Source organism: Dermochelys coriacea, chromosome 28 (genome assembly GCF_009764565.3).
Source record: "Dermochelys coriacea isolate rDerCor1 chromosome 28, rDerCor1.pri.v4, whole genome shotgun sequence".
NCBI classification, from domain to species: domain Eukaryota; kingdom Metazoa; phylum Chordata; order Testudines; family Dermochelyidae; genus Dermochelys; species Dermochelys coriacea.
The window spans coordinates 462,155-488,784 of NC_050095.1; the positions used below are offsets into that span (position 1 = coordinate 462,155).

At 69.4% G+C, this 26,630-nt stretch overlaps 2 protein-coding genes across 6 annotated transcripts; one reads left to right on the plus strand and one right to left on the minus strand.

Moving 5' to 3' along the window:
• Positions 1–831: 831 nt before the first annotated feature.
• PELP1 (proline, glutamate and leucine rich protein 1) lies at positions 832–9,664 on the minus strand. 2 transcript variants are annotated; one of them, XM_043503693.1, is made up of 18 exons: positions 9,508–9,664; positions 8,330–8,394; positions 7,793–7,898; positions 7,426–7,575; positions 6,970–7,041; positions 6,788–6,847; positions 6,088–6,238; positions 5,409–5,541; positions 4,847–4,934; positions 4,464–4,552; positions 4,073–4,189; positions 3,833–3,983; positions 3,350–3,491; positions 3,030–3,085; positions 2,617–2,823; positions 1,850–2,512; positions 1,217–1,813; positions 832–1,023 (listed from the first exon to the last, which is right to left on the minus strand). In XM_043503693.1, exons 1-18 carry the CDS (start codon positions 9,619–9,621, stop codon positions 934–936), a joined length of 3,051 nt encoding a protein of 1,016 aa, XP_043359628.1. In that variant the 5' UTR covers positions 9,622–9,664; the 3' UTR covers positions 832–933. The 2 variants fall into 2 exon arrangements, with proteins under 2 accessions (XP_043359628.1, XP_043359629.1); XM_043503694.1 differs by having other exon boundaries at positions 8,330–8,397; positions 9,503–9,648.
• Positions 9,665–14,197: 4,533 nt separating this feature from the next.
• ARRB2 (arrestin beta 2) lies at positions 14,198–25,489 on the plus strand. 4 transcript variants are annotated; one of them, XM_038386183.1, is made up of 15 exons: positions 14,198–14,525; positions 16,878–16,908; positions 17,948–18,008; positions 18,331–18,375; positions 19,645–19,841; positions 21,432–21,491; positions 21,750–21,817; positions 22,327–22,462; positions 22,732–22,816; positions 23,018–23,090; positions 23,551–23,688; positions 23,951–24,034; positions 24,133–24,212; positions 24,394–24,448; positions 24,763–25,489. In XM_038386183.1, the coding sequence occupies exons 1-15, from the start codon at positions 14,503–14,505 to the stop codon at positions 24,854–24,856; spliced, it is 1,230 nt and encodes a 409-aa protein (XP_038242111.1). In that variant the 5' UTR covers positions 14,198–14,502; the 3' UTR covers positions 24,857–25,489. The 4 variants fall into 4 exon arrangements, with proteins under 4 accessions (XP_038242111.1, XP_043359642.1, XP_043359644.1 ...); XM_043503707.1 differs by lacking the exons at positions 14,198–14,525; positions 16,878–16,908 and adding an exon at positions 17,202–17,725; XM_043503709.1 differs by lacking the exons at positions 14,198–14,525; positions 16,878–16,908; positions 17,948–18,008; positions 18,331–18,375; positions 19,645–19,841 and adding an exon at positions 20,550–20,558.
• Positions 25,490–26,630: the final 1,141 nt, after the last annotated feature.

Consider the following 26,630-nt stretch of genomic DNA (forward strand, 5'->3'; position numbering starts at 1 on the left):
GGCATGGCCCTTTGGGGGCATGTGAGGGGTACCCAGGGGCCCTGCCCAGGGGGACTCACTGCAGGGAGTTCAGGGGGCTGAGCGCTCCCAGGGGGCACCCAACCCAAGCAGGCTCCTTGGCCTGGGGGTCGGCAGGGGGAGACGCTGCACCCAAGTCCTGCCCGGCTTCATCCGGAGCGGTGCCCAAGCCTGCGAATCTGTGACAGGGTCCCCCACACACAGACCTCACCCCCTCACGGCCCAGAGAAGGGGGAGTCTCCACACCCCCTTAGAGGCTCCGGGGGGGTCCCATCCATCAGAGACCCAGGCACGGGGGCTCTCTGCAGGGGGCCAGTCCAGCAGCTCCCCAGGATATGCCCCAGCAAGCCCTGCCTCGGTTGGGTAGTGAAGCCAGGTCCTCACACCCCACAGATGCCAGGGGGCACAGACTCACATAAGCCGTCTCTGCTGCCCCCTGGGATAGACAGACACCCGCCCTGCTATCTCTTTGCTATCCTGATACACGGTCTTGGGTCACCCCCCCTCCCCCCGACATGGGCCGGCACCGCCCCAGCCCTGCTGCCGCGAACAAAGCCCCCCACCTCCGTCAGCTCGCCCCGCCTCAGGGGCACTGGATGTGGGGTTTGATATTGGGGGGGCGTAAGGAGGGGGCAGCTGGGTGAGACAGGTAGTGGGGGGTTACCCCATCCCCTGGGGATGTCAGACCTCCCCCCCAATATGGCATGGGTTATCCCCCCAGGGTGTGGTGGGGATACAGGTGCAACTGCCCTGAACTGTCGCCCCCGCCAGTAACCGCGTCCCCCGCTCCCCTCCACACACAGACGGCACAGCCTGGCGCTAGAGGGGTGTTTATTGAACTATCCGACACACACAGTGGAGGGGGGAGGTTGGTTGGGGGGTTCCCGGGGATGGGCAGGCATGTCGGGGGCTCCCCTAGGGGCCGGGTTCGGGGGGCCCCTTCTCGTCGTCCGGAGGGCAGTCAATGAAGTCAGCCAGCATGGTCGCCGTCTCGTCCACCTCCACCTGGGGGGGAAATGGGGGGTGAAATGGGGGCCCTTGCCCTAGGGACAGCCCCGTTCCCACCCTGCCCAGCCCCCATCTCCGCCCCTCAGCCCCCGACCCACACCTCACCCCTACTCCCTCTGCGGGGGTGTCCCGTCCCCCACACCCCTCCACTGGGCCCCCCTTTTCACTCCATCTCACCCCCCCGTCTCACCTCTGCCTTCACTGCCGGCTGCTCCCCCTTGGGGCTGGGCTGGGCCCCCTCTCCGGCGCCCTCCCCCGGATCCCCCGCTGGGGGCGCCCCCTCCTCCTTGGGGGGCGGCTGCTCCTCCTCCAGGGCAGGGGGCGGGGCTTCCAGCAGTGGGGGCTCCTCCTCCATCTCCTCCTGGGTGGGAGGCGGGGCCTGGAGGGGGCTGGCCCGCTGGGGCGGGGTGGGCGGCGCCGGCGGCAGCTCCTCGTCCTCCTCCAGTGGCTGGGGGGCGGCCGGGGGGCTAGTCTTCATGACCACCACCTCCTCCTCATTCTCCTCCTCCTCCTCGTGGGGTGGCGGCTCAGCTGCCTGGCTCTCCTCTACCTCCATGATGAGGTCGTCCGGCTCCCCGGGTGCGGCTGGCGGCTCCTGGGGGCCGGGGGGTGCCCGCTCTTCCTCCGACAGGGCCCCCTCCTCTTCCTCCTCCTCTTCCTCCGACAGGCCTTCCTCCTCCTCGTACTCCTCCTCCTCTTCCTCCTCCTCCCCCAGCTCTTCCTCCTCCTCGAATTCCTCCTCCTCGAAGTCCTCGTCTTCCTCGTCGAAGTACTCCTCCTCCTCCTCCTCCTCCTCCTCGTCTTCCTCCCCCTCCTCCTCGTCTTCCTCCTCCTCCTCCTCGTCTTCCTCCTCCTCCGGGAACTCCTCCTCCTCGCTGCTGTTGATGTTGATCACGGCCGGGTTCTCCTCGCCCAGGCTGGGCAGCGCCTCGCCGGCAGTGGGCGGGAGGGGTGTGGCGGGCGGCTCCTCGGGGGGCTGGACGGGGGGCGGGGAGGGGGGCACGGGGGGAGGCGGGGGGGGCTTGGGCAGCAGCCCCTTGGGGACGATGACCACGCTGTCGTCGGAGTCGCTCTCCAGGGAGATCTCCACGTCCGACTCCTCCTCCTTCTCATAGTGCACGTAGACGGGGCGCCGGGGCTTGCCCCCCAGCCCCGCCCCCTCCTCTCCTGTGCCCCCGGGAGAGGGCGGGGCCAGCAGCCGGGGATCGCCCGCCTCCCCGGGCTCCTCCGCCAGGCCCAGGCCGGGTGTGGCGGAGGGGGGCAGCCGAGGTGGCGCCAGCCCCAGGTGGTTGGTGGCGGCGGACGGGGGGCGAGCAGACAGTGGGGCAGGGAAGGGCGGGGCCTGGCGGAAGGGGGAGGCGGCCAGCTCCGAGGGGGCAGGGCCAGCGGAGGGGGTGGAGCCAGGGAGAGGCAGCTGCAAGGAGGGCACCCGGGGACGGGCCAGGGCGCTGCAGGTCACCAGGGCTTCGGCGCAGAAGGACGACACCTGCAGGGGGCGAGAGAGATGGGGAGAGTGCTGGAGTGGGGGGCAGTGCTGGACCTGGGGGGGGGGGGGAATGGTGGGGTTGGGGGGTCCCTGCGGGGTCTCACCTGCAGGCTGGGGTCCCGCTGGCCCAGGGTGAAGGCTCGCAGGGCGCAGTGCAGGGGCGGGGGGCAGGTGGGCGCAGGGGCCAGGAGCAGGGCCAGCAGCAGACGGTAGAGCTGGTGGCGGCAGGCCGGGCTGGCGTAGGGGCCCCCGGGGGGCACGTCCCCCTGGGCCAGGCGGAGCAGCAGCGGCACCACCAGCTCCTGCAGCTTCTGTGGGGAGAGACCGGGGGTGTGGCGGTTAGAGACAGCACCCCGTAACCCAGAGCCCCCCACTCACCCCGCAACCCGGAGCCCCCCACCCCTTTAATTCCCCATCCCCTGCCTTCCACCCAACCGCCCTGTGCCCCAACTCCCCCTCCTCCCCCAAGCCCCATGTGCCTGCCCCATCTAACACCCCCGCACCCTCCATCACTCACCCTGTGGGTCTCCTCCTTGACCAGACTTCCCCCCAGTATGATGGCCCAGCTCAACGCTGCAGGGAGACAGGAGAGGTTCAGGGTCTGGGGGGGGCGACAGGCAGCTCAGTTCTCCCCCAACCTCCCCCAAAGAGTGAGCCCCACTCAGAGATGGGAGGGACAAGGCAAAAGCCAAGGGGCCCCACATCCCACAGGGACCCATGCCCCACATGCAGCCCCACCACAATGGGAGAAATGGCCTCCCCCGGCCCCACCCCCAGGCCTGGCTGGGGCTCCAGGCTCCCGCTCCCCGGGGGCAGGGCACTGGGGGGCCCTGTTACCTTGCAGAGCCGCCTTGCACACGTCACTGTTGGCCATGGGGTCCTGCTTGCGGTGCAGGGAGGGGGCCTCACCCCCCTCCGAGAGCTTTGGCTTCTTGGGGGCGCTGGGCTTCCCCTCCGAGCCAGGGCGCTCCACTTTCAGCTGGGGGGAGCAAGAGGGGTTAATGCGGCGCTAGAAGTTGCTGTGGGGCAGGGGGCAGGACAGGGGGCTCAGCAGGGTGTGCTCTCCCCTGGCAGGCAGGCCTGGCCTCAGGGAGGCACTCGGGGGCGCTGAGGGGCAGGGATGGGGGCTCAGCAGAGGGCTCTCCCCTGGCAGGCAGGGCTGGCCCCCGGACGGCACTAGGGGGTGCGGTAGGGCAGGGAGCGGGGTGGGGGTCTCAGCAGGGGGCACTCTCCCCTGGCAGGCAGGGCTGCCCCGCACACAGTGCACAGGGTCTCTCTAGGGGGCCCCAGGGTGCAGAGGGAGGTTCGGGGGGGGCTCACCTTGACGCTATCCGTGGGGGGGACGATGTCACTCAGCAGGTGGGTCAGCAGGGCCTCACTGCAGTGGGGGGGGCCCTGCAGCACCCCTGCGCCGGCCCCGCCCACCTGCACCCACAGCTCCAGGACCTGGTAGAGCCTGGTGCGCACGGCGCTGCGAAAGAGGGGGGGGGTCAGGGCATGGCTGCAGAACGGGACCCCCCCTCGGCCCCCCGCCAGCTCGTCCCCTAGACTCCCACTGACCTGTAGGGCTTCTCCTGGCCCAGCGGCACCGAGTCCCTGCAGCTGCTCCAGGCGCCCAGAACCTGGGGGAAGAGCCGGCCCAGAACGCTGCCCCAGCGTGCCAGCCGGGCCCCACACCTAGGGGGAGAGGGGTCAGCATGGTGAGGCAGGGACGCCCCCGAGCTGCCCCAGCCGGGTTCCACCCCTGGGGGGAGAGGGGTCAGCGCGGTGAGGCAGGGACCCCCCCCATATCCCCCCACGCTGCCCTAGCCGGGCCCCACCCCTGGGGGGAGAGGGGTCAGCACGATAAGGCAGGGACCCCTCCCATATCCCCCCATGCTGCCCCAGCCGGGCCCCATATCCAGCACTCTCCCACCCCAGCCCCACACCTGCCCCGCCCCAGCGGACTCACGCCAGGATCAAGGCCGACAGCACATCCAGGGTCTGCAGGTGGACAGTGGGCAGCAGCAGCATTCTCAGGGGGCCGTCGCCGTACCAGCTCTGGGGAGGGGGGAGACGGTGGGGGGGGTCAGATAGGATCCAGTCCCCACCTTGGGGCTCGAGGGGGGACTAGATCCTCCCCCATAAGGGGAGTAGCGGGGAGCAACTCCAGCCCCACATACCCGGGGGCGGGGGCGGCGACGGAGACCATATGTCTCCCCGAGAGCCAAGCACGGCGCTGGCCCTTTAAGAGCAGGCAGGCTGGGCCCTACACAGCTGTATGGGCCTCTCCCCAGAGCTCCCAGCCCGAGGGCAGGGCTAGCGGGATATTCCCCCCCCAACCCCGCAACTCACAATGTTCTTGATGGAGATGTTCAGAGCCCGGCAGACGAGATCCAGAACGTCCTGGACCGGAACCGTCACTGGAGCCACAAACTCGCTGCTGCAATGGGACAGAACGGGGGGGGAGGGGGCGTTTGCTGGGGTGGGGAGGCTCTCCCCTTTGAGTCAGCACAAACCCCCCTGCTACGGCACTAGGGGGCGCTGTCCTGCAGGGAACCCAGCCGGGGCCATCTCTGAGTAACTGTGCGCGTGCCTCGGTTTCCCCCGTGTCTTACACAAGCGTCTAGGGGGTGGGATCGGTGCAGCGACCCCCGGAGGCAGGTGTGACAGTGATGGGCTAAGGGGGCGCAGAGACCAGCCCACACTCTGTAGCCCGGCACCCCATGGCCGGGGCCGTGCCGGACAGGCCAGGAACAAAGCAGCCAGGCGTCTCCGTGGCCCTCGGGACCTGGCGTTCGCTCACCGTCAAGAGTCCGAGAGGGGGAACGCGGGGGCTGGCGGATCGGGGAACCCCGGCAGGGTTCATGGGGGGCTGCGCGGCGGGGGGCTGGGCGGCAGGGGGCTGGGCGGGTACCTGAGCATGAGTTGCAGGCACTTGGCCAGGCCGGAGAAGCGGTTGCACAGGTTCAGGACGAAGCTCGTCTCCCCGTCGGGCGGCGTCGGCGGCAGTAGCAGCTCCACGCCAGGGCCCTCATAGGGCAGGGGGTCTGCGGGGGGTGGGAGCGGGGCCTGTCAGTGGATGGGGGGTTCCCAGCCCTCCATGGGGCTGGGCAGGATGCTGGGGTCCCGGGCCCCCCTCCCCAACCTTTACTCTTCCCCTGCGAGCAGTATCCTAGGATAATGGAGACCTCCCACGCCGGACGCCTGGGTTTACACACACACCCCCCTGCACTGGCATCTGCCCCCGGGAGATCTGATAGGGGCTCTGATCGGCCGGACACCTGGGTTCACCCCCACCCCCATTGGCATCTGCCCCAGAGAGCTCTGATGGGGGCTCCGATCGGCCGGACGCCTGGGTTCACCTCCTCCCACTGGCGTCTGCCCCCGGGAGTTCTGATGGGGGCTCTGATCGGCCGGATGCCTGGGTTCACCCCCCCGCACAGGTGTCTGCCCCCAGGAGATCTGATTGGGGCTCTGATCGGCCGGACGCCTGGGTTAACCCCTCCCTCACTGGCGTCTGCCCCCGGGAGCTCTGATGGGGGCTCCGATCAGCCAGACGCCTGGGTTCCCCTCCTGTGCGCGTCCCCCCTTACCGGTCTCGGCGCCCTCGTAAAGGTTTCCCAGCAGGCCATGCAGCGTGGCCAGCAGCCCGTGCAGCTCCTGCTCCCAGCACTCTGTGTGCTTCAGCCCCTGGGTGAAGCCGGCACCTAGCGAGGGCAGCAGCACGTAACATTCGCACGCCAGCTTTGGGGGGGGGGGGGAGAGACAGAGTCAGTGCCCCCCCAGCTAGGGGAGAGCCCCAGCCCCCCCCCACAGGAGCCCCCCATCAGCTCCCCTGCTCCCCACACCCAACCACAGCTGCGGGGCCACCTCGTGCCCCCCAATGGGTGACCCCCACCCCTCCCAAGTCCCCAACCCTGAGGGAGGCCCCTGGGGGTTGATCCCCAACCACCCCCAGATCCAAAGACACCCCCCCAGCCCACACACAAAATCCCCTGTGTCGCAGGACAGCTCTTCCCAAGTGCAGCTCCCCCCACCCCCCACCTACTCCCCCATGCACCAATCCCCGCATCTCTCCGCATGTCCTGGGGGAGCAACCCCCCCCCCCCCCCACACACACACACACAGCTGCCCCTCGCAGCCCCCCACCCATCTGCCCCTCTGTGCAGATCCCCGCAGGCCCAGCTGCCCAGGGAGGCAGATGGAGATAACCACACCAATGGGGGGGGAGCTATATGGGGGGCGGGGTTCCCAGCATGCCTTGGGCCAGCTCCCAGAGGCCCCCCCCCATACCTGCTGCAGTTGAGGCGAATCAGCGTCCACTCGGGACAGGAAATAAGCAGCTAGTTTGCCCTGGGGGCGAGGAGAGAAAGTGGGTGAGCAGCCAGGCAATGAGCCCCAGGCGCCCCACAGCGTCCGGGGGGGCCCCTCCCCTGCCCCAGGAGGGGCCCCCCGGAGCAGGGAGACAGACTTACCCGGAGAGAGCCGCAGGCCCGCGGGTAAAAGGTCATGCACGCCTTGATGCCCTCCAGAGCCGACAGCTGGCACTGGGGAGAGAGCAGAGACGCCATCAGCGCTCCCACCCGGCCCCCAGGAGGGGACTGGCTCAAGGGGGCAGGGAATGGGGCCCGGGGCCTGTCCCCTCTAGGGGGCGCCGGCTCCCACCCGGCCCCTGGGCGGGGACTGGCTCAGGGGGGCGGGGAATGGGGGCCAGGGCCTGTCCCCTCTAGGGTGCGCTGGCTCCCACCCAGCCCCCGGGCGGGGACTGGCTCAAGGGGGCAGGGAATGGGGCCCGGGGCCTGTCCCCTCTAAGGGGCACCGGCTCCCACCCGGCCCCTGGGCGGGGACTGGCTCAGGGGGGCGGGGAATGGGGCCCGGGGCCTAGTCCCCTCTAGGGCTGGCGCTGTGAGGGGGGGCAGGGGGGCACTCACCTCGGGTTTGAGGGCCAGCAGGGAGGTGAGCAGGCCGGGGATGTGGTTGGTGCCGATGTCCCGCGCCAGCTCGGGCAGCTGGCAGGAGAACAGCAGCAGGTCCCGCAGCACGGCCACCCCCAGCGCCATGGTGGGGGCAGGGTCCTGGGACTGGGACAGCGGGGACGGGGAGTCAGGCCAGGCCAGCCACGACCCCTTCCCGTCTGCCCCACACCACCCCTTCCAGCCCCACTCCCTCCCCTCTCCCTACTCCACCCCTCTTGCTCCGCCCCCATCCCCAGCTCAACCCGCAGCCCCTGTTTTTTCACCCCCCCACTAGGCCCTCCCCGTCCTCTCCCCCCTTTGTGTCCCCCACTGCCCCCCTCACCTGGAGCAGGTGCTGCAGGGCCCGCAGCCAGCCCAGGCTGTGCTGCTGGAACGGCTCCGTGGGGCTCTCGCTCACTAGCAGGGAGAGCAGACACAGACCCTCAAACCTGGGGGGGCAGAGGGAGATCAGGAGGGGCACCCACCCAGCTAAGGGGCGGGGGGGCTGAGTCCGCCGGCCCTCATGGGGTCTGCAAACGCCAGAGCCGCCTCTCTTGGGGGCACGTGCTGGGGAAGCAGCTCCAGGGGTGCCTCTATGGGGCACATCTGTGGGGAGGTGGCTCCTGCCCCTATAAGGGAAACTGGGGCAGGATTTCCCAGGGGAGCCCAGAGAAGCTGGGGAGAGTTTTCCTGTGGCTTTCAGTATAAGGGGCTGGGGGGGTCTGAAATCCCCGATAAAGGGAACCCCGGGGAGAGGTTCCCCAGTGGCTCCGTACAGGGGGCTCCCAGCTGCCCAGTGGAACCAGCCCTTTGGGGGGATAGGTCAGACCCCTCTGCCCCCAGAGCAAGGGGTGTGGGGGGGAGAGGGGGGGCAACTCACCGTGTCTTGGCAGCACCCAGCCGGGCATTGGTGACCCCAATCAGGCCCCCCAGAGCCTGCAGGTTCTGGGAAACAAGGGAGAGGTTAGCAAGGTGCCTCGGACAGTACAGCGCCCCCCCCAGCCCCGGGACGGGGGCAGCATGGCGCACCTGCCCTGGAGCCCCCTGCGGAAATGGAGGAGCCCCCCAGGCTATTCTGCTCCACGGACCCCCCGCCCTACCCTACCCTACCCTACCCTACCCTTCCCCAGGCCCCGCTGATGAGGGGGGTCAGATCAGGGAGGAGGATGGGCCTGGAGGAGGGTGGGGCTCCGCACTGTGGAAGGGGGTGGGACTCAGGGGGCGGTGCCCTGGGCAGGCAGGGGGCAGGGCTCCCAGCAGGGTGGTGGGCTGGACACAGCGGGGAGGGGGCGGGGCCAAGGCAAGGGGGCGGGGCTCCCAGCAGGGACTGGGCGGGGCCCCGTGAAGGGGGTGGGGCTCCGGGGATGGAGCCTGGCAAGGAGGGGGCGGGGCTGCAGGCAGGGAGTGAGCTGGGCACAGCGGGGAGGGGGCGGGGCTCTGGGGGAGGGGGCGGGGTGCAGAGCAGGGAGTGGGCGGGGCCTGGCATGGAGGGGGCGGGGCTCACAGCAGGGAGAGGGGGCGGGGCCTGCCAGGGAGAGGGGGCGGGGCTCCGGAGAAGGGAGTGAGCAGGAACAGCGGGCAGGGGGCGGGGCCTGCCGGGAAAGCCCGCAGGGAGAGGGGGCGGGGCTCCGGCGGGGAGGGGGCGGGGCCTGCCAGGGAGAGGGGGCGGGGCTCTGGGGAGGGGAGTGAGCAGGAACATCGGGCAGGGGGCGGGGCCTGCCGGGAAAGCCCGCAGGGAGAGGGGGCGGGGCTCCGGCGGGGAGGGGGCGGGGCCTGCCAGGGAGAGGGGGCGGGGCTCCGGGGAAGGGAGTGAGCAGGAACAGCGGGCAGGGGGCGGGGCCTGCCGGGAAAGCCCGCAGGGAGAGGGGGCGGGGCTCCGGCGGGGAGGGGGCGGGGCCTGCCAGGGAGAGGGGGCGGGGCTCCGGGGAAGGGAGTGAGCAGGAACAGCGGGCAGGGGGCGGGGCCTGCCGGGAAAGCCCGCAGGGAGAGGGGGCGGGGCTCCGGCGGGGAGGGGGCGGGGCCTGCCAGGAAGAGGGGGCGGGGCTCCGGGGGTCTCACCTGCCCGCTGTCTCGCAGGCCGCGCACCAGGCCGGGCAGGGGCCGGACCCCGCCCAGCGCCTCCATCACCAGCCGCCCCGGGCAGCCCGAGCCCGCCGCCGCCGCCGCCGCCATGCTGCCCGCGCGCGCACCGCCCCCTGCCGGTCACGTCATCGCTTCGCGGCCGGCGGCCCTGGAAACCGCCCGCCCGCCTGACGTCATCGCCACGCGACGGGAGGCCCTGGAAACCGCGCGCGCGCGCACCGCCCGCCGTGCGTCATCGCCCCGCGATCGCAGGGGGCCTGGAAACCGCCCGCCCGCCTGACGTCATCGCCCCGCGATCGCGGGGAGGGGCTGGAAACCGCCATGCGTGACCGTCCTCATGGGGGGGGGCTGGAAACCGTCATGCGTGACCGTCCCAATTGGGGGGACTAGAAACCACCATGTGTGACCGTCCCAATGCGGGGGGCCCTGGACATTGCCCAGAGCAGCCGCCTCAATCAAGGGGCAGGGCCGAGATACCATCCTGTGCACCTGCTTCGAGGGGGGGCAACCAGGAAACCTCCCAGCCTATCTTTCTCAATCGGAGGGGCCTGGAAACCGCTCGGCCTGCCGCCTCAAGGGGAGGGGGCTGGAAAGGGCCGTGCACGCTGCGGGGCGCTGGGGCTGGGGCTGGGGCTGGGGCTGGGGCTGGCAAGGGAGCTGGGTGATCAAAAGGGCAGAGGCTGGGGGAATCTCTCCTGATGGGGGTGGGGGCTTGGTCCTAGGGCAGCTGTGGGTCTGAGCACCTGCCCACGCCCAGGAGCTGGGGATGACTGGGGGGTGGGTGGCAGACACTGAGCCCCCCGCCCTAGGTGAGCTCTATCAGCTCGGGGGCCTCCAGAGGCCGGGGATGGGGTGAGGCCTGGCAGTCTCGGGCCGAGGCTAAGCCTGGAAGAGAAGCCCCAAGTCTGGCTCTCGGTTTTGATTTCACAGCTGGTTGGGCAACTTCCGTGGGGAGAAGCTGCAGCTGACGGTTTCCAGTTGTGGGGCAGGGCCAGGGTCCATGCATGGCACAGGGCGGGAGAGGGGGCAAGCGCATGGGTCAGGGCCAGGGCAGGTAGCAGGGTCCATGCATGGCAAAGGGCGGGGGGGGCTGCATGGGGCAGGGCCGGGGGGAGCAGTGGCATGGGGGGTCACGGTTCATGCAGGGGCAGGGAGTGCAGTGGCATGGGGGGGCACGGTTCATGCAGGACTGGGGGGGCAGTGGCATGGGGAGGGCACGGTGCATGCAGGGCTGGGGGGGCACGGTGCATGCAGGGCCAGGGGGGGCAGTGGCATGGGGGGTCACGGTTCATGCAGGGCCTGGGGGGCAGTGGCATGGGGGGGCATGGGTCATGCAGGGCCAGGGGGCAGTGGCATGGGAGGGTAAGATGCATGCAGGGCCGGGGGGGCAGTGGCATGGGGGGCACGGTGCATGCAGGGCCGGTGGGGCAGTGGCATGGGGAGGGCACGGTGCATGCAGGGCTGGGGGGGCACGGTTCATGCAGGGCCGGGGGGGCAGTGGCATGGGGGGGCATGGGTCATGCAGGGCCAGGGGGCAGTGGCATGGGAGGGTAAGATGCATGCAGGGCCGGGGGGGCAGTGGCATGGGGGGCACGGTGCATGCAGGGCCGGTGGGGCAGTGGCATGGGGGGGTAAGGTGCATACAGTGGCATGGGGGGCAAGGTGCATGCAGGGCCGGGGGGCAGTGGCATGGGGGAGTAAGGTGCATACAGTGGCATGCAGGGCACAGTGCATGCAGGGCCGGGGGGTCAGGGACATGGGGGGTCACGGTTCATGCAGGGCTGGGGGGCAGTGGCATAGGGGGGCATGGGTCATGCAGGGCCGGGGGGGCAGTGGCATGGGGGGCACGGTGCATGCAGGTCCGGGGGGGGCAGTGGCATGGGGGAGCACGGTGCATGCAGGGCTGGGGGTGGCAGTGGAATGGGGGGGTCAGTTCATGCAGGGCCGGGGGGGGCAGTGGCATGGGGGGGTAAGGTGCATACAGTGGCATGGGGGGCACGGTTCATGCAGGGCCAGGGGGGCAGTGGCATGGGGGACACGGTTCATGCAGGGCCGGGGGGGCAGTGGCATGGGGGGCACGGTTCATGCAGGGCCGGGGGGCAGTGGCATGGGGGGTAAGGTGCATACAGTGGCATGAGGGGCACGGTGCATGCAGGGCCGGGGGGCAGTGGCATGGGGGGGTAAGGTGCATACAGTGGCATGGGGGGCACGGTTAATGCAGGGCCGGGGGGGCAGTGGCATGGGGGGTCACGGTTCATGCAGGGCCGGGGGGGCAGTGGCATGGGGGGGCATGGGTCATGCAGGGCCAGGGGGCAGTGGCATGGGAGGGTAAGATGCATGCAGGGCCGGGGGGCAGTGGCATGGGGGGCACGGTGCATGCAGGGCCGGGGGGCAGTGGCATGGGGGGGTAAGGTGCATACAGTGGCATGGGGGGCACGGTTAATGCAGGGCCGGGGGGGCAGTGGCATGGGGGGTCACGGTTCATGCAGGGCCGGGGGGGCAGTGGCATGGGGGGGCAGGGGTCATGCAGGGCCAGGGGGCAGTGGCATGGGAGGGTAAGATGCATGCAGGGCCGGGGGGCAGTGGCATGGGGGGCACGGTGCATGCAGGGCCGGGGGGCAGTGGCATGGGGGGGTAAGGTGCATACAGTGGCATGGGGGGCATGGTGCATGCAGGCCAGGGGGGCAGTGGCATGGGAGGCAAGGTGCATGCAGGGCCGGGTGGCAGTGGCATGGGGGAGTAAGGTGCATACAGTGGCATGCAGGGCACAGTGCATGCAGGGCCGGGGGGTCAGTGGCATGGGGGGTCACGGTTCATGCAGGGCTGGGGGGGCAGTGGCATAGGGGGGCATGGGTCATGCAGGGCCGGGGGGGCAGTGGCATGGGGGTCACGGTGCATGCAGGTCTGGGGGGGCAGTGGCATGGGGGAGCACGGTGCATGCAGGGCTGGGGGTGGCAGTGGAATGGGGGGGTCAGTTCATGCAGGGCCGGGGGGGCAGTGGCATGGGGGGGGTAAGGTGCATACAGTGACATGGGGGGCACGGTTCATGCAGGGCCGGGGGGGCAGTGGCATGGGGGACACGGTTCATGCAGGGCCGGGGGGGCAGTGGCATGGGGGGCACGGTTCATGCAGGGCCGGGGGGCAGTGGCATGGGGGGTAAGGTGCATACAGTGGCATGAGGGGCACGGTGCATGCAGGGCCGGGGGGCAGTGGCATGGGGGGGTAAGGTGCATACAGTGGCATGGGGGGCACGGTTAATGCAGGGCCGGGGGGGCAGTGGCATGGGGGTCACGGTTCATGCAGGGCCGGGGGGGCAGTGGCATGGGGGGGCATGGGTCATGCAGGGCCAGGGGGCAGTGGCATGGGAGGGTAAGATGCATGCAGGGCCGGGGGGGCAGTGGCATGGGGGGGTAAGGTGCATACAGTGGCATGGGGGGCACGGTTCATGCAGGGCCGGGGGGGCAGTGGCATGGGGGGTCACGGTTCATGCAGGGCTGGGGGGGCAGTGGCATAGGGGGGCATGGGTCATGCAGGTCCGGGGGGGCAGTGGCATGGGGGAGCACGGTGCATGCAGGGCTGGGGGTGGCAGTGGAATGGGGGGGTCAGTTCATGCAGGGCCGGGGGGGCAGTGGCATGGGGGGGTAAGGTGCATACAGTGGCATGGGCGGCACGGTTCATGCAGGGCCGGGGGGGCAGTGGCATGGGGGGGTAAGGTGCATACAGTGGCATGGGCGGCACGGTGCATGCAGGGCCGGGGGGGCAGTGGCATGGGGGACACGGTTCATGCAGGGCCGGGGGGGCAGTGGCATGGGGGGCACGGTGCATGCAGGGCCGGGGGGGCAGTGGCATGGGGGGCACGGTTCATGCAGGGCCGGGGGGCAGTGGCATGGGGGGCACGGTTCATGCAGGGCCGGGGGGGCAGTGGCATGGGGGGCACGGTTCATGCAGGGCCGGGGGGCAGTGGCATGGGGGGTAGGTGCATACAGTGGCATGAGGGGCACGGTGCATGCAGGGCCGGGGGGCAGTGGCATGGGGGGGTAAGGTGCATACAGTGGCATGGGGGGCACGGTTAATGCAGGGCCGGGGGGCAGTGGCATGGGGGGGCACGGTTCATGCAGGGCCGGGGGGGCAGTGGCATGGGGGGGCATGGGTCATGCAGGGCCAGGGGGCAGTGGCATGGGAGGGTAAGATGCATGCAGGGCCGGGGGGGGCAGTGGCATGGGGGGGTAAGGTGCATACAGTGGCATGGGGGGCACGGTTCATGCAGGGCCGGGGGGGCAGTGGCATGGGGGGGTAAGGTGCATACAGTGGCATGGGGGGCACGGTTAATGCAGGGCCGGGGGGGCAGTGGCATGGGGGGTCACGGTTCATGCAGGGCCGGGGGGGCAGTGGCATGGGGGGGCATGGGTCATGCAGGGCCAGGGGGCAGTGGCATGGGAGGGTAAGATGCATGCAGGGCCGGGGGGGCAGTGGCATGGGGGGGTAAGGTGCATACAGTGGCATGGGGGGCACGGTTCATGCAGGGCCGGGGGGGCAGTGGCATGGGGGGCACGGTTCATGCAGGGCCGGGGGGCAGTGGCATGGGGGGCACGGTTCATGCAGGGCCGGGGGGGCAGTGGCATGGGGGGCACGGTTCATGCAGGGCCGGGGGGGCAGTGGCATGGGGGGCACGGTTCATGCAGGGCCGGGGGGGCAGTGGCATGGGGGACACGGTGCATGCAGGGCCGGGGGGGGTCATTCCCCTCGCTCGCCACAAGGTTGCAGTAGCAACACGCTCGCCCCCCTTCTTCACGTCTCTTCCCCCCCTTCCACCTCCTCCCGGGCGCGCCCCCTGATTGGCTGCGTCCCCCCCCCACGTGACCCGCGGCTGGCCATGGCTTCACTCGGGTCCGCACCCTCTGCCTGCCGCCCGGACCCTGGACGCGAGCTCCGAGCCTAGCGCGGCGCGTGCAGCGGCCCCCCGGAGCCGGCATGGGGGAGAAGGCGGGGACCAGGTGGGGGCCGGGGGGGAGGGGCAGGTGGGCAGGTCACCCCCATTCCCAGAGCTGGAGAGGGACCCCAGGAGTCCTGGCTCCCAGCCCCCCCTCCCCGAGCCGGGGAGAGAACCCAGGAGTCCGGGGTTCACTGTACACGGGGGGGGGGAGAGGGGGACTAATCCTAGTGCCAGGATGTGGGTCAGGCCTGGGGGGGACCAAGACAGCCTCCCCCCCCGTGCAACTGATCGGGGCGAGAGGGGCCGGCTGTGCCAGGCGCTCGCGGGGGGAGCCGGATTTACAGCGACATCGGCCCCTGGCGCCGGCTCTGCCCCGGACACCTGGGTTCCATGGGGCATCTCAGGACAGTGGCACGTGGGTCCGGGACACCTGAGTCCTCTAGGGCCTTTGGGAGGGGTTCAGGGGCCCAGCCCATAGTATGTGCCCCCCCACACCCGAACCAGTCGGGGGGGGGAAGGCTCCGCCCTGGGGGGCGCCGGGGTGGGGTTGTCCCCGGGTGGCACCTGTCTGGGATGTCTGGTGAGGGCGTTGATTGTCTGGGGTTTATTGCCCCGGCCATAAGGGGTTGGTGGGGAGGAGAGATGGGGCTGAGCCCCTCCCTGTTACCCCTCTGGGACCCCCCCAGCCTTGCCGGTGCCCCCCCGTCCCACAGCCCCTCATAGCCTAGCCCTGCCCCCCCCAGCTCTGCCAGTACCCCTCACTCCTGACCCACAGCCCTTGCTAGCCCAGCCCTGCCCCCCCAGCTCTGCCAGTACCCCTCACTCCTGACCCACAGCCCTTGCTAGCCCAGCCCTGCCCCCCAGCTCTGCTTGTGCCCCTCAGTCCTGACCCACAGCCCCTGCCACCCCAGCCCTGCCCCCCAGCTCTGCTGGTGCCCCTCACTCCCAACCCGCAGCCCCCTGCCAGCCCAGCCCTGCCCCCCAGCTCTGCCGGTGCCCCCACTCCCGACCCACAGCCCCTGCCACCCCAGCCCTGCCCCCCAGCTCTGCTGGTGCCCCTCACTCCCGCCCCACAGCCCCCTGCTAGCCCAGCTCTGCTTGTGCCCCTCACTCCCGCCCCACAGCCCCCTGCTAGCCCAGCTCTGCTTGTGCCCCTCACTCCTGCCCCACAGCCCAGCCCTGGGCTTTGGGGCCCGGGGGAGCCGTGGGGACGCTCCTGGCTCCAGGCGGGTCAGAAAGAGGAAGTGAAAAGCCACAGAGTGCAGCGGTCGGATAACAGTAACTGCCTCCGGGGGGGGGGTGGAGAAGAAGGGAGGGGAGGGAAGGGGAGTTGGGGGGAGCCCAGATGCCCCCTCCTCAGTGGTCTTCACCAACAATGTCCATGGTGGCCCCAAGCAGCTCCCGGCCTGGAGATGCAGCCAGCTCTGGGGTGGGGCGGCTGTTTGTACAGGCACTTGTGTCAGGAGGGGCCTGACTCCATCCCATCCCACAGGGGCCGTGGAGGGGGCTCAGGATCGGGGCCGAGTAGCAGGACGCTGGAGTGCCGGGGTGCACGGAGATCCCCCCCAGCTGTCACCTGCGTCCCGTCCCCACCCGCCCCCCGGGACTTCCTCACAGCATCCTGCCGAGGAAACAAAACAGGAAACGCCACGTCCTGTCAGAGACGTGTCCCCAGCTTGTGCCAGCCCCCCGTCCCCCCCCGCGGGCCCCTCAACCCCGACTGGCAGCCCAGCCCTGCCCCCCACCCCAGCCGGTGCCCCTCACTCCTGACCCACAGCCCCCTCATTTGTTCCCCCTGCATAGGGCTTGGGCCTGGCAGTTTCCATAGCAACCTGGAGGTTGGGGGGGACCGGGGGGAGACCAGCTCTGAAGCCCCCCCACCCCAGACAGGATCGAATGTGGGGGGGAGAGTCCTGAGTCCCATTCTGTCCCCCCCTCCCCGCTGTGAACGGGGCTGAGTGGGGACCCCCCATGGGCATAGTTGGGGGGCCTCCACCCTCCCATCAGTATTCATCCTCTGGGCTGGAGCAAAGGGGGGGGGGGTTCCCAGGGCTGGGGTGGGGGGTGTCCCTGCCCCACGCCCAGGAAATAGGCTGTGGGGGTCAGGCCAGTATCTGGGGGACCAGGGAGGGGTTGCTGGGGGGGGGAACCTGGGTCACTCTGGCCCCCCATCCTGGGGGAACAAGCGTCCCCCCCCCCAGCTGCTCCCGTTGCTACGGTGACAGCTGGCCTGGATCCTGTTTCCATGGCAACCAGCTAAGCCTGAGCTGGGGGGGGTTGGATGGGTCCCCCCTGAGATAACCCTCTGCTGGGGGGGTCAGGGGTCAAAGGTCAGCCCGGGGGACGGGTTTTTGGGGGGTTCTACCAGTCGATTCTGACCTGTCTCCTCCCCCCCCCCCGATTCCTCCCCCAGGGTCTTCAAGAAATCGAGTCCCAACTGCAAGGTGAGTGACAGCCCCGGTGCCCCCCCTCCCAACCCCTCAGCTCCTGCTCCCCCCAGCCCTGCTGGTGCCCCCCCTCCCAACCCCTCAGCTCCTGCTCCCCCCAGCCCTGCCGGTGGCCCCCCCGACCCGCATCCCTGGCCCCCCTCCGCAGCCCTGCCCCTGCCCCCCAGCCCTGCCGGTGCCCCCCCCCGACCCACAGCCCCTGCCCCCCCCCAGCCTCGGGCTCTGGGTATGTGAAATGGTTGCTCCCCCCTTTGGTTTCCTGTTGCGTTTCTTCCCTCAGACGCTGACTCAGGAATCCTGTTCTCTCCCCACCCCACCCTGCGTTGCACGGGTCCTTGCACGCGCTAGTGAGCACTCAGTCCTTGCACGGCTTGTGCACAGAGAGCCTGGGGGCGGCGGAGGCTGGGCCCAGGAGAGTGTGTGGAGGGGGGAGTGTGCTGGGGGGGTGTCTCTGCTCCATGGTATTTGGGGGGGAACGGGGGGGTGTCGTCTCAGGTTCTGGTGCGGGGAGACGGACCCTGTTAGCTCCAGTAGCAGAGGGTTAACCCCACCCCACCCCCCAGCGACGGTTTGTTTACATTGGGTCTCCACGCGCCTGCTCCCCCCGCCTCCTGATTGGCTTCCCCTGTCACTGGGGCCCCCCCCGCAGAATCCCGGGTGTGTGGGGGGGGGAGTTGGGAGCCGGCAGATAAATGGGTGCTGGAAGGGGGCAGGGGGGCACGTCGACGGGGCCATGGAGCCCCTCGAGCTGGACAGGATTCGCTGCGAGGTGTCCCGAGGCCTCTGGGTGTTCAGGAAACAGCTGGGGACCCAGGTAACCGGGGGGGAGCAGGGGCCTGGGGGGTTACTTGGGGGGGCTCTGGCAACCTGCATCAGAGGAGCCTTGAGCTGGGAGACCCCCTCCCCCAACCTGGGTCCAGTCCCCTTCCGGGGTGCTGTGAAGGGGCCAGTTCCCTGCAGAAGGGGGGGGAGCATGTGCTCCCCACCCCCATGTCCGTCTGTCCCCCCCTCCACCCGTGTCCATCTGTCCCCACAGCTCACCGTCTATCTGGGCAAGCGGGACTTCGTGGATCACCTGGACCGGGTGGACCCCGTGGGTGAGTTGAGGCGGGGAGTTGGAGGGCTGGTCAGAGGGGGGGCTGGCTATGGCGATTGGGGAAAGGAGGGCCAGGGTGGCTCTAGAGAGTAGTGGGGGGCTGGGGTTTGGGGGGGCAGGTGGCTCTGGGGGGTGTTGGGGGGATGGCTGAGGGGCGTCGGGGAGCTCTCGGGGGTGAGGGAGATGGCGGTAGGGGTGGGGATGGCTCATGGGGGTGGGGATGGCTATGGGGAAGTTGGGGGAGCAGGCGGTGGGGGTTGGGGATAACTATGGGACAGTGGGGTCCTGCCCCAGTTCTTACCGCCGCCCTGGTTCCCATGCAGATGGCGTGGTGCTGGTGGACCCTGAGTACCTGAAGGATCGGAAAGGTAAGAAGGGGCGTAGGGTGGATCTGCCCCAATGGGGTGGGGGAATTCCAGGCTCCACCCCTTCATTTGACCCAGATCTGATCGTTCAGACCCCGCCCCCCCCATTTCTGTTCTCCCCACCGGGGGCTGTCAGCGTCCCGTGGGAGAGGAGCCAGGAGCAAAGTAATGCCCATGGGAAAAGGTCACCTTCCCCGGGGGGGATTCTGTGCCACGGTGCGTGCGCAGAGTTTGTGCCCCCCGCAGATTTTTTCGCTTCCCTGCAGAACAATGACGTTCTGCATCTTTTATCTGGCAAACGAGTGTGAAGGCTCCAGCCTGGCATTGGGGAGCACAGGCCAGGGGCTGCACAGAGGTGGGAGATCCCCTGCAGCTCCTCCCCCACCCCCAGGGGCTTGTTGGGGGGTTCTTGGTGCAACAGCCCTGGGAGTCTGCAGCGGTGTGCGTCGGGGGGGATAGAGCTTGGCAGGGGGTCTGGCTGTGGGGGGCTCAGTGGGTTGGAGATCCAGGGTAGCAGGTTGGGGCTTGGTGCAGTGGGGATCTGCGTGTGGGTGGTGGGGTGGCTCATCGGGGTGGTCCAGGTGTGTGGGGTGAGGCTCGGCGGGAGGGTCTGGGTATGAGGGGGTCTGGATGCACGGGGGTTGAGCGGATAGGGTGGCAGCTCCCTGTACAGCTGAGATGCGATGGGTGCAGGAAGCGGTGCGGGAGGGGAGTTTGCAGAGCTTCCTGCAGCTGGGGGAGAAATGTGGGGGTGGGTGTGACCCCACCCCGGATGCTGTGCAAGGGAAGAGGAAGTCCCGTCCTCCCCAGCCCAGCTGGGACAGCAGCCCAGGGTTGGAGCTGCCTGCCGGGTCTTTCCCAGGCCCGCCTCCTGCCCCACAGTGACTTGCCTCTCTGCCGCCTGCTGTGGGCCCCCAAAGCATACGGCTGGAGAGGGTCACGTGTCGGCTCATGCGGCTTCCCCGTCAGGAAGTCGTTCCGCTGCAGGGAAGCGAAGAAAACTGCGGGGGACACGAACTCTGCGCACGCGCCATGGCGCAGAATCCCCCCAGCAGTAAAAACGCCCCGTCGGCTCCCTAGACGTCCGTGGGGCACCCTCCCCGCGAATCCCGCGAGCGGCTCCGCTCGCCCCCTCTCGGGTCGCAAAAGGGGAAGAAAAGCGAGGGCGGGGTCTGCACCGGCTTCCCCGGGAGAGATGGAAGAGACTGCGGCGGTGGGGGGCGGAGCTGGCCGAGGCCCCGCCCCTCACCCCCCTTGTCCCCCCCCCCACAGTGTTTGTGACGCTGACCTGCGCCTTCCGCTACGGGCGCGAGGACTTGGACGTGCTGGGCCTGTCGTTCCGGAAGGATCTGTTCTCGGCCACCCGCCAGGCCGTGCCCCCCCTGCCCGAGGAACGGCGCCCCCCCACCCGCCTGCAGGAGCGGCTGCTGCGCAAGCTGGGGCCCCAGGCCCACCCCTTCGCCTTCACGGTGAGACCCCCCCCCCGGTCCCCTAACTCCCCCCACGCCCCCTTCGCCCGCACGGGGAGACCCCCCCGGTCCCCAAACTCCCCCGACTCCCCCTTCGTCCGCACGGGGAGACCCCCCCGGTCCCCAAACTCCCCCGACTCCCCCTTCGCCCGCAAGGGGAAACCCCACCCGGTCTCCTAACTCCCCCCACGCCCCCTTCGTCCGCACGAGGAGACCCCCCTGGTCCCCAAACTCCCCCCACGCGCCCTTCGCCTGCACGGTGAGACCCCCGGGTCCCCTAACTCCCCCGACGCCCCCTTCGCCCGCATGGGGAGACCCCCCCCGGTCCCTAAACTCCCCCAACTCCCCCTTCGTCCGCACGGGGAGACCCCCCCGGTCCCCAAACTCCCCCCACGCGCCCTTCGCCCGCACGGGGAGACCCCCCCGGTCCCCAAACTCCCCCCACGCCCCCTTCGTCCGCACGGGGAGACCCCCCTGGTCCCCAAACTCCCCCCACACGCCCTTCGCCTGCACGGTGAGACCCCCGGGTCCCCTAACTCCCCCGACGCCCCCTTCGCCCGCACGGGGAGACCCCCCCGGTCCCCTAACTCCCCCCACGCCCCCTTCGCCCGCACGAGGAGACCCCCCCGGTCCCCAAACTCCCCCGACTCCCCCTTCGTCCGCACGGGGAGACCCCCCCGGTCCCCAAACTCCCCCCACGCGCCCTTCGCCTGCACGGTGAGACCCCCGGGTCCCCTAACTCCCCCGACGCCCCCTTCGCCCGCATGGGGAGACCCCCCCCGGTCCCCTAACTCCCCCCACGCCCCCTTCGCCCGCACGAGGAGACCCCCCCGGTCCCCAAACTCCCCCGACTCCCCCTTCGTCCGCACGGGGAGACCCCCCCGGTCCCCAAACTCCCCCCACGCGCCCTTCGCCCGCACGGGGAGACCCCCCCCGGTCTCTTAACTCCCCCCACACCCCCTTCGTCCGCACGGGGAGACCCCCCCGGTCCCCAAACTCCCCCGACTCCCCCTTCGTCCGCACGGGGAGACCCCCCGGTCCCCAAACTCCCCCGACTCCCCCTTCGCCCGCAAGGGGAGACCCCCCCGGTCTCCAAACTCCCCCGACTCCCCCTTCGCCCGCAAGGGGAGACCCCCCCGGTCTCCTAACTCCCCCCACGCCCCCTTCGCCCGCAAGGGGAGACCCCCCCCGGTCTCCTAACTCCCCCCACGCCCCCTTCGCCTGCATGGGGAGACCCCCCCGGTCCCCTAACTCCCCCCACGCCCCTTTTGCCTGCATGGTGAGACCCCCGGGTCCTCTAACTCCCCCCACGCCCCCTTCGCCTTCACGGGGAGACCCCTCCCGGTCCCCAAACTCCCCCGACGCCCCCTTCGTCTGCACGGCGAGACCCCCCCGGTCCCCTAACTCTCCCCACGCGCCCTTCACCTGCACGGTGAGACCCCCGGGTCCCCTAACTCCCCCGACACCCCCTTCGCCCGCACGGGGAGACCCCCCGGGTCCCCTAACTCCCCCCGATGCCCCCTTCGTCTGCACGGTGAGACCCCCCCCCCGCACACCGGGGAACCCCATTTAATACACCCTGTCTCTCAGATCCCACAGAACCTGCCCTGCTCTGTGACGCTACAGCCCGGCCCAGAGGACACGGGCAAGGTACGGACGGGGGGCTCGGGAGTGAGGGGCGCCGGCAGGGCTGGGGGGGGCTGCGGGTCGGGAATGAGGGGCGCCGGCAGGGCTGCGTTAGCAGGGGCTGCAGGTCAGGAGCAAGGGGCACCGGCAGGGCTTGGGGGGGGCAGGGCTGGACTAGCAGGGGGCTGTGGGTCTGGAGCAAGGGGCACCGGCAGGGCTTGGGGGGGCTGCGGGTCAGGAGGGAGGGGCGCCGGGCTCATGGGGTCTTTCCCACAATCTCAGGCTTGCGGGGTCGATTTTGAGATCCGAGCTTTCTGTGCCAAATCCCTGGAAGAAAAGATTCACAAAAGGTACCGGAGACCCCAGGGTGAGCCCCCCGCGCACAGCCGAGGCTGCAGACGGGCAGCGAGCGACACCCCCTCCCCTCCCAGAGCCAGGGAGAGAACCCAGGAGTCCTGGCTCCCTGCCCCCCTGCTCTAACCCACCAGCCCCCACTCCCCTCCCAGAGCCAGGGAGAGAACCCAGGAGTCCTGGCTCCCAGCCCCCTGCTCTAACCCACCAGCCCCCACTCCCCTCCCAGAGCCAGGCAGAGAACCCAGGAGTCCTGGCTCCCAGCCCCCCTGCTCTAACCCACCAGCCCCCACTCCCCTCCCAGAGCCAGGCAGAGAACCCAGGAGTCCTGGCTCCCTGCCCCTCAGCTCTAACCCACCAGTCCCCGCTCCTCTCCCAGAGCCGGGGAGAGAACCCAGGAGTCCTGGCTCCCTGCCCCCCTGCTCTAACCCACCAGCCCCCCACTCCCCTCCCCGAGCCGGGGAGAGAACCCAGGCGTCCTGGCGGGCTCTGACTCCCCTCCCCCCAGGAACTCGGTGCGGTTGGTGATCCGGAAGGTGCAGTATGCGCCCGAAAAGCCCGGCCCCCAGCCCATGGCCGAGACCACCCGGCACTTCCTCATGTCGGACCGGTCCCTGCACCTGGAAGCCTCGCTGGACAAGGAGGTGGGGGGCTGGGGGGGGGTGCGGGGAGCTGGATCTGGGGGATGGGACGTGGGGGGAATCTGGGTGAAGGGATGTGGGGGGGCACGGGAAGCTGGATCCGGGGGATGGGACGTGGGGGAGATCTGGGGGAAGGGATGTGGGGGGCTGCGGGGGGCACGAGGAGCTGGATCTAGGGGATGGGATGTGGGCAGGGGGAGGCCATGGGTCCCTGACGTGGGGGGAGGTACTGGGGGGAGCCTCACACTGATCCCCCCGGTGTGCCCCCCCAGCTCTATTACCACGGGGAGCCCATCAGCGTGAACGTGCACGTGACGAACAACTCCAGCAAGAGCGTGAAGAAGATCAAAGTCTCGGGTGCGTCCCGGGGGGGCAGGGGGTGGATTGTACGTAGGGGGGCACCCAACGCGGGGGAGGCGTGTGGTGGGGGGAGTGGGGGGGATACCCTCCCCAGTGCAGGGGGTGCATACGGCCCTGTGCCAGGGAGGGCAGTGTGTCGGGGGGGGGGACTGCCTGTGCCCCCCCTCGAGTCTGATTCCCCCCCCTTCCTCCCCGCAGTGCGGCAATACGCAGACATCTGTCTCTTCAGTACGGCCCAGTACAAGTGTCCGGTGGCCCAGACCGAGCAAGAGTGAGTGACCCCCCCCAGCCCCCCACCTCAGCTCCCCCCCATCAGAGATACGGGGTGGGTGCAGAGCTGGGGCTGCACTGGGGGGTCCCTGGGGTAGAGCGGAGGAACAACCTGGCCATTTGGGGGGTGTCCCTGGCTGGTAGTGCAGGGAGGGGCCGGGGGTTGCATGGGGGGGTTCCCTGGCCGGGGGTGCAGGGAGGGGCTGGGGGTTGCATGGGGGTTCCCTGGCCGGGGGTGCAGGGAGGGGCTGGGGGTTGCATGGGGGGGGTCCCTGGCTGGCAGTGCAGGAAGAAGGCCGGGGGTTGCATGGGGGGGTTCTCTGGCCAGGCGTGCAGGCAGGGGCTGGGGATTGCATGGGGGTTCCCTGGCCGGGGGTGCAGGGAGGGGCTGGGGGTTGCATGGGGAGGTCCCTGGCTAGTTGGGGACCCGCCCGCTCACTCGCTGCCCGCTCTGTGCCCAGTGACCAGGTGTCGGCCAGCTCCACGTTCTGCCGGGTTTACACCCTGACGCCGCTGCTGAGCCAGAACCGGGAGAAGCGGGGCCTGGCGCTGGACGGGAAACTCAAACACGAGGACACCAACCTGGCCTCCAGCACCATGTGAGGGGCGCTCGGGGGGGGTCTACACCCATCCCCTGGGCCCATCACCAGGTCCCCGTGTCAGCACCGGGCGAGGGGTCCCCCTGTCACCGGCCACCCCGCCCCAGAGGTGGCTGCATCTCGGCGCTGGGCGAGGGGTCCCCCTGTCACCGGCCACCCCGCCCCAGAGGTGGCTGCATCTCGGCGCTGGGCGAGGGGTCCCCCTGTCACCGGCCACCCCGCCCCAGAGGTGGGCGCATTCTGACCCCAAGCTCTGTTTCAGAGTCAAGGAGGGGGCGAACAAGGAGGTGCTGGGGATTCTGGTCTCGTACCGTGTGAAGGTGAAGCTGGTTGTCTCACGGGGGGGGTAAGTACCTGGTCACATGTCCCGTTCCCCCCCCCCGCCCGGTTTCCCCTCATCCCCGCCCCCCTCTCACTGTCCCCTTCGCGCTCCTCTCCCCGCAGTGACGTGTCCGTGGAGCTGCCCTTCGTCCTAATGCACCCTGAGCCCCGCGAGGAGTTCGCACTGGCACGGCCCCAGTCAGGTAAGGCTTAAACAGAGCCCGTGTCACCGGCCGCCCCGCCCCACAGGTGGGCGCATCTCGGCTCCGGGCGAGGGGTCCCCGGCCGCCCCGCCCCAGAGGTGGGCGCGTCTCGGCGCCGGGTGAGAGGTACCAGGGTGCCTGGCAGGGAGGATTTAATTTTTTTTTTCTCCCCTCCCTCCAGTTGTCCCAGAGATGGACGTGCCCGTCGACACCAACCTCATCGAATTTGAAACCCAGTAAGAGCCCCCCCATGTCCCTCCACTGCCCAGGGAGCCCCCCTAGCTGCGCCCAGCCACACCCCGGTGTCGGGGAGGGGCCCGTGGGGAGGGACTAGGGCAGCTGTATTGGCGGCTGCCCCAATAAATGGGGGTAAGAGGGATGTATCCCCAGAGCAGCAGTGGGGTGGGGTCCTAGATTGGGGCAGGGACCAGTCCCCACCCCCAGTGGGTCCCACAGTTGGGGGTCTGGGGGCAGCCTCACGCAGGCTGGTTGGGGGGTGGGGCCAGGGAGCAGCCCCCCTCCTTAACCCTACGTCCGTCCCATCCCTCAGCTATGGCCAGGACGACGACATTGTCTTCGAGGATTTCGCCCGCCTGCGGCTCAAGGGGGAAGTCAAGGATGACCAGGACGATGACCATTTCTGAGGGCGGGGGAGGGAGCTGGGCAGCTGACCTCCCTCCCCATAGCAGAGCTGGGGCCTGGCTCTGGATGGAGGGGGGGGGGGAGATTTTAACTGTGTCTGTTTGGGCTTTTTATGCTGTGTTGCCCCCCCATGAGGGGGCCCCCACTAAAGCCTCCCAATCTCACTGCTGTACAGGGGGGCCCCCAGAACCCAGGTCTGGCTTTTAAATGTCATTAACTTGGGGGGTCTCCTTTTCTTCCCGAACCCCCAAGATTTTAACCATGGCTCCTCTCCTGAGCTCTGGAAGGGGTAACCCCCCTACTCCAGGGGAAAGCTGCTCCCCCCACGGCCCCCCCAGTGAAAAGCACTGGACTCCTCTCTGGGCATTATTGCTGCTTAGACACCCATGGCCCCTGTTCATCGATCTGTGGACTTTTACACCTGTTTTCATTCTGGGGGGGTCCCTGCCTCCCATATCTGCTGTAGGGACCCCTGCCTGGTGAGGGTGGAATCAGGACCTGGCGCCCCCTCTGGGGGGGGGCCTGCGGATGCTCGTGCTGGGCGTTGGGGATTTCAGGTTTTTGTGGCAGTTGCGCTATAGCCGTCGGGGGGGGCTCTCAGAGCACTGGGACAAGTAAAGAAAATATCAACTGGTGTCGGGTTGTTTGTGTCTCAGACCGGGGCGCCAGCCACCCCAGAGGTGGGCATGTCTCTGCGCCGGGCGAGGGGGCCCCGGGTCACCCACCCCAGAGGTGGGCGCGTCTCCACCACAGAGGACGGCTCCAGGTAGGAGCTAGAGCAGTGCAGGGGCAGGAAGGTCTCTGGGCTCCTCCCTATGTCCTGGAGGACTAAGCCCCCCCCATGTAGAGCGTACCCCTCCCTGAAAGGCCATAGAGCCCCAACCGCATGCCCTGTGCTGGCTAGAGTGGGGCAAAGGCTCCCTCTCTATGGTCACTCCTGGGCACTAACCATGGAGTCCTAACACTGCGGCTAGAGCGGCCCTGGCTTCAGCCCCCACTCTAGGCTGCCACCCTGGCTCTGGGACTAGCCATAGAGACTGTGCCTAGAGTATAGCTCGTGCCCCCCCTCATCTATATTTCTATAGTAAGTGTCCATGGGTGGTGACACTCTAGCAGGGACTCTATGGTCACACTCCTGGAGGACTCTGCAGGGGTTAGCCTGTAGCCTCATCACCACGGAGATGCAGCTCAGGGAGCCACTCTAGCCCACATCTCTATGCCAAGAAGCTTGGAGGACTGCACTAGGCCCCTGACCAGTGAGCTCTGGGCTAGAGCGTAGCCTCCCCCAGGCATAGAGTGGCCCCACAACCATAGAGAGTGGCTCTGCAGGGCTAGAGCGCCCCCAGTGGGGGTGGGGGTACACACCAGGCTGCCTCTCCAGGGGAAAGGCAGCATTTATGCAAATAAGCACAATGCATATTTAAATGTAGACATCAGCACAAGACATCATTTGCATACAAGGGCCAGGTTAATGAGCCATGGGGGGGGGGGGAGAATCTATGCAGGGGGGGCACTGGCTGGGCCTGGAGCCAGACCCCTTCCCCTCACAATGGTCCCAGGAACAGGGCGGCCCCGGTGCAGCCACTTAGGGGGCATCTCTGTCCAGCTCCGCAGCAAGACCAGGCGCCGGGTCTGGAACAACAAAGGGGCGGGGAGGACAATTTGGGTGAAAACCCGGCTGGGAGAAAGGGGGCCAGCAGGGGGTGCTGACAGCATGTGGGGGGGGACGACAAGGGGGCTCACTGGTCTGCCCCTCTTACCTGGTCCTTCATCCTC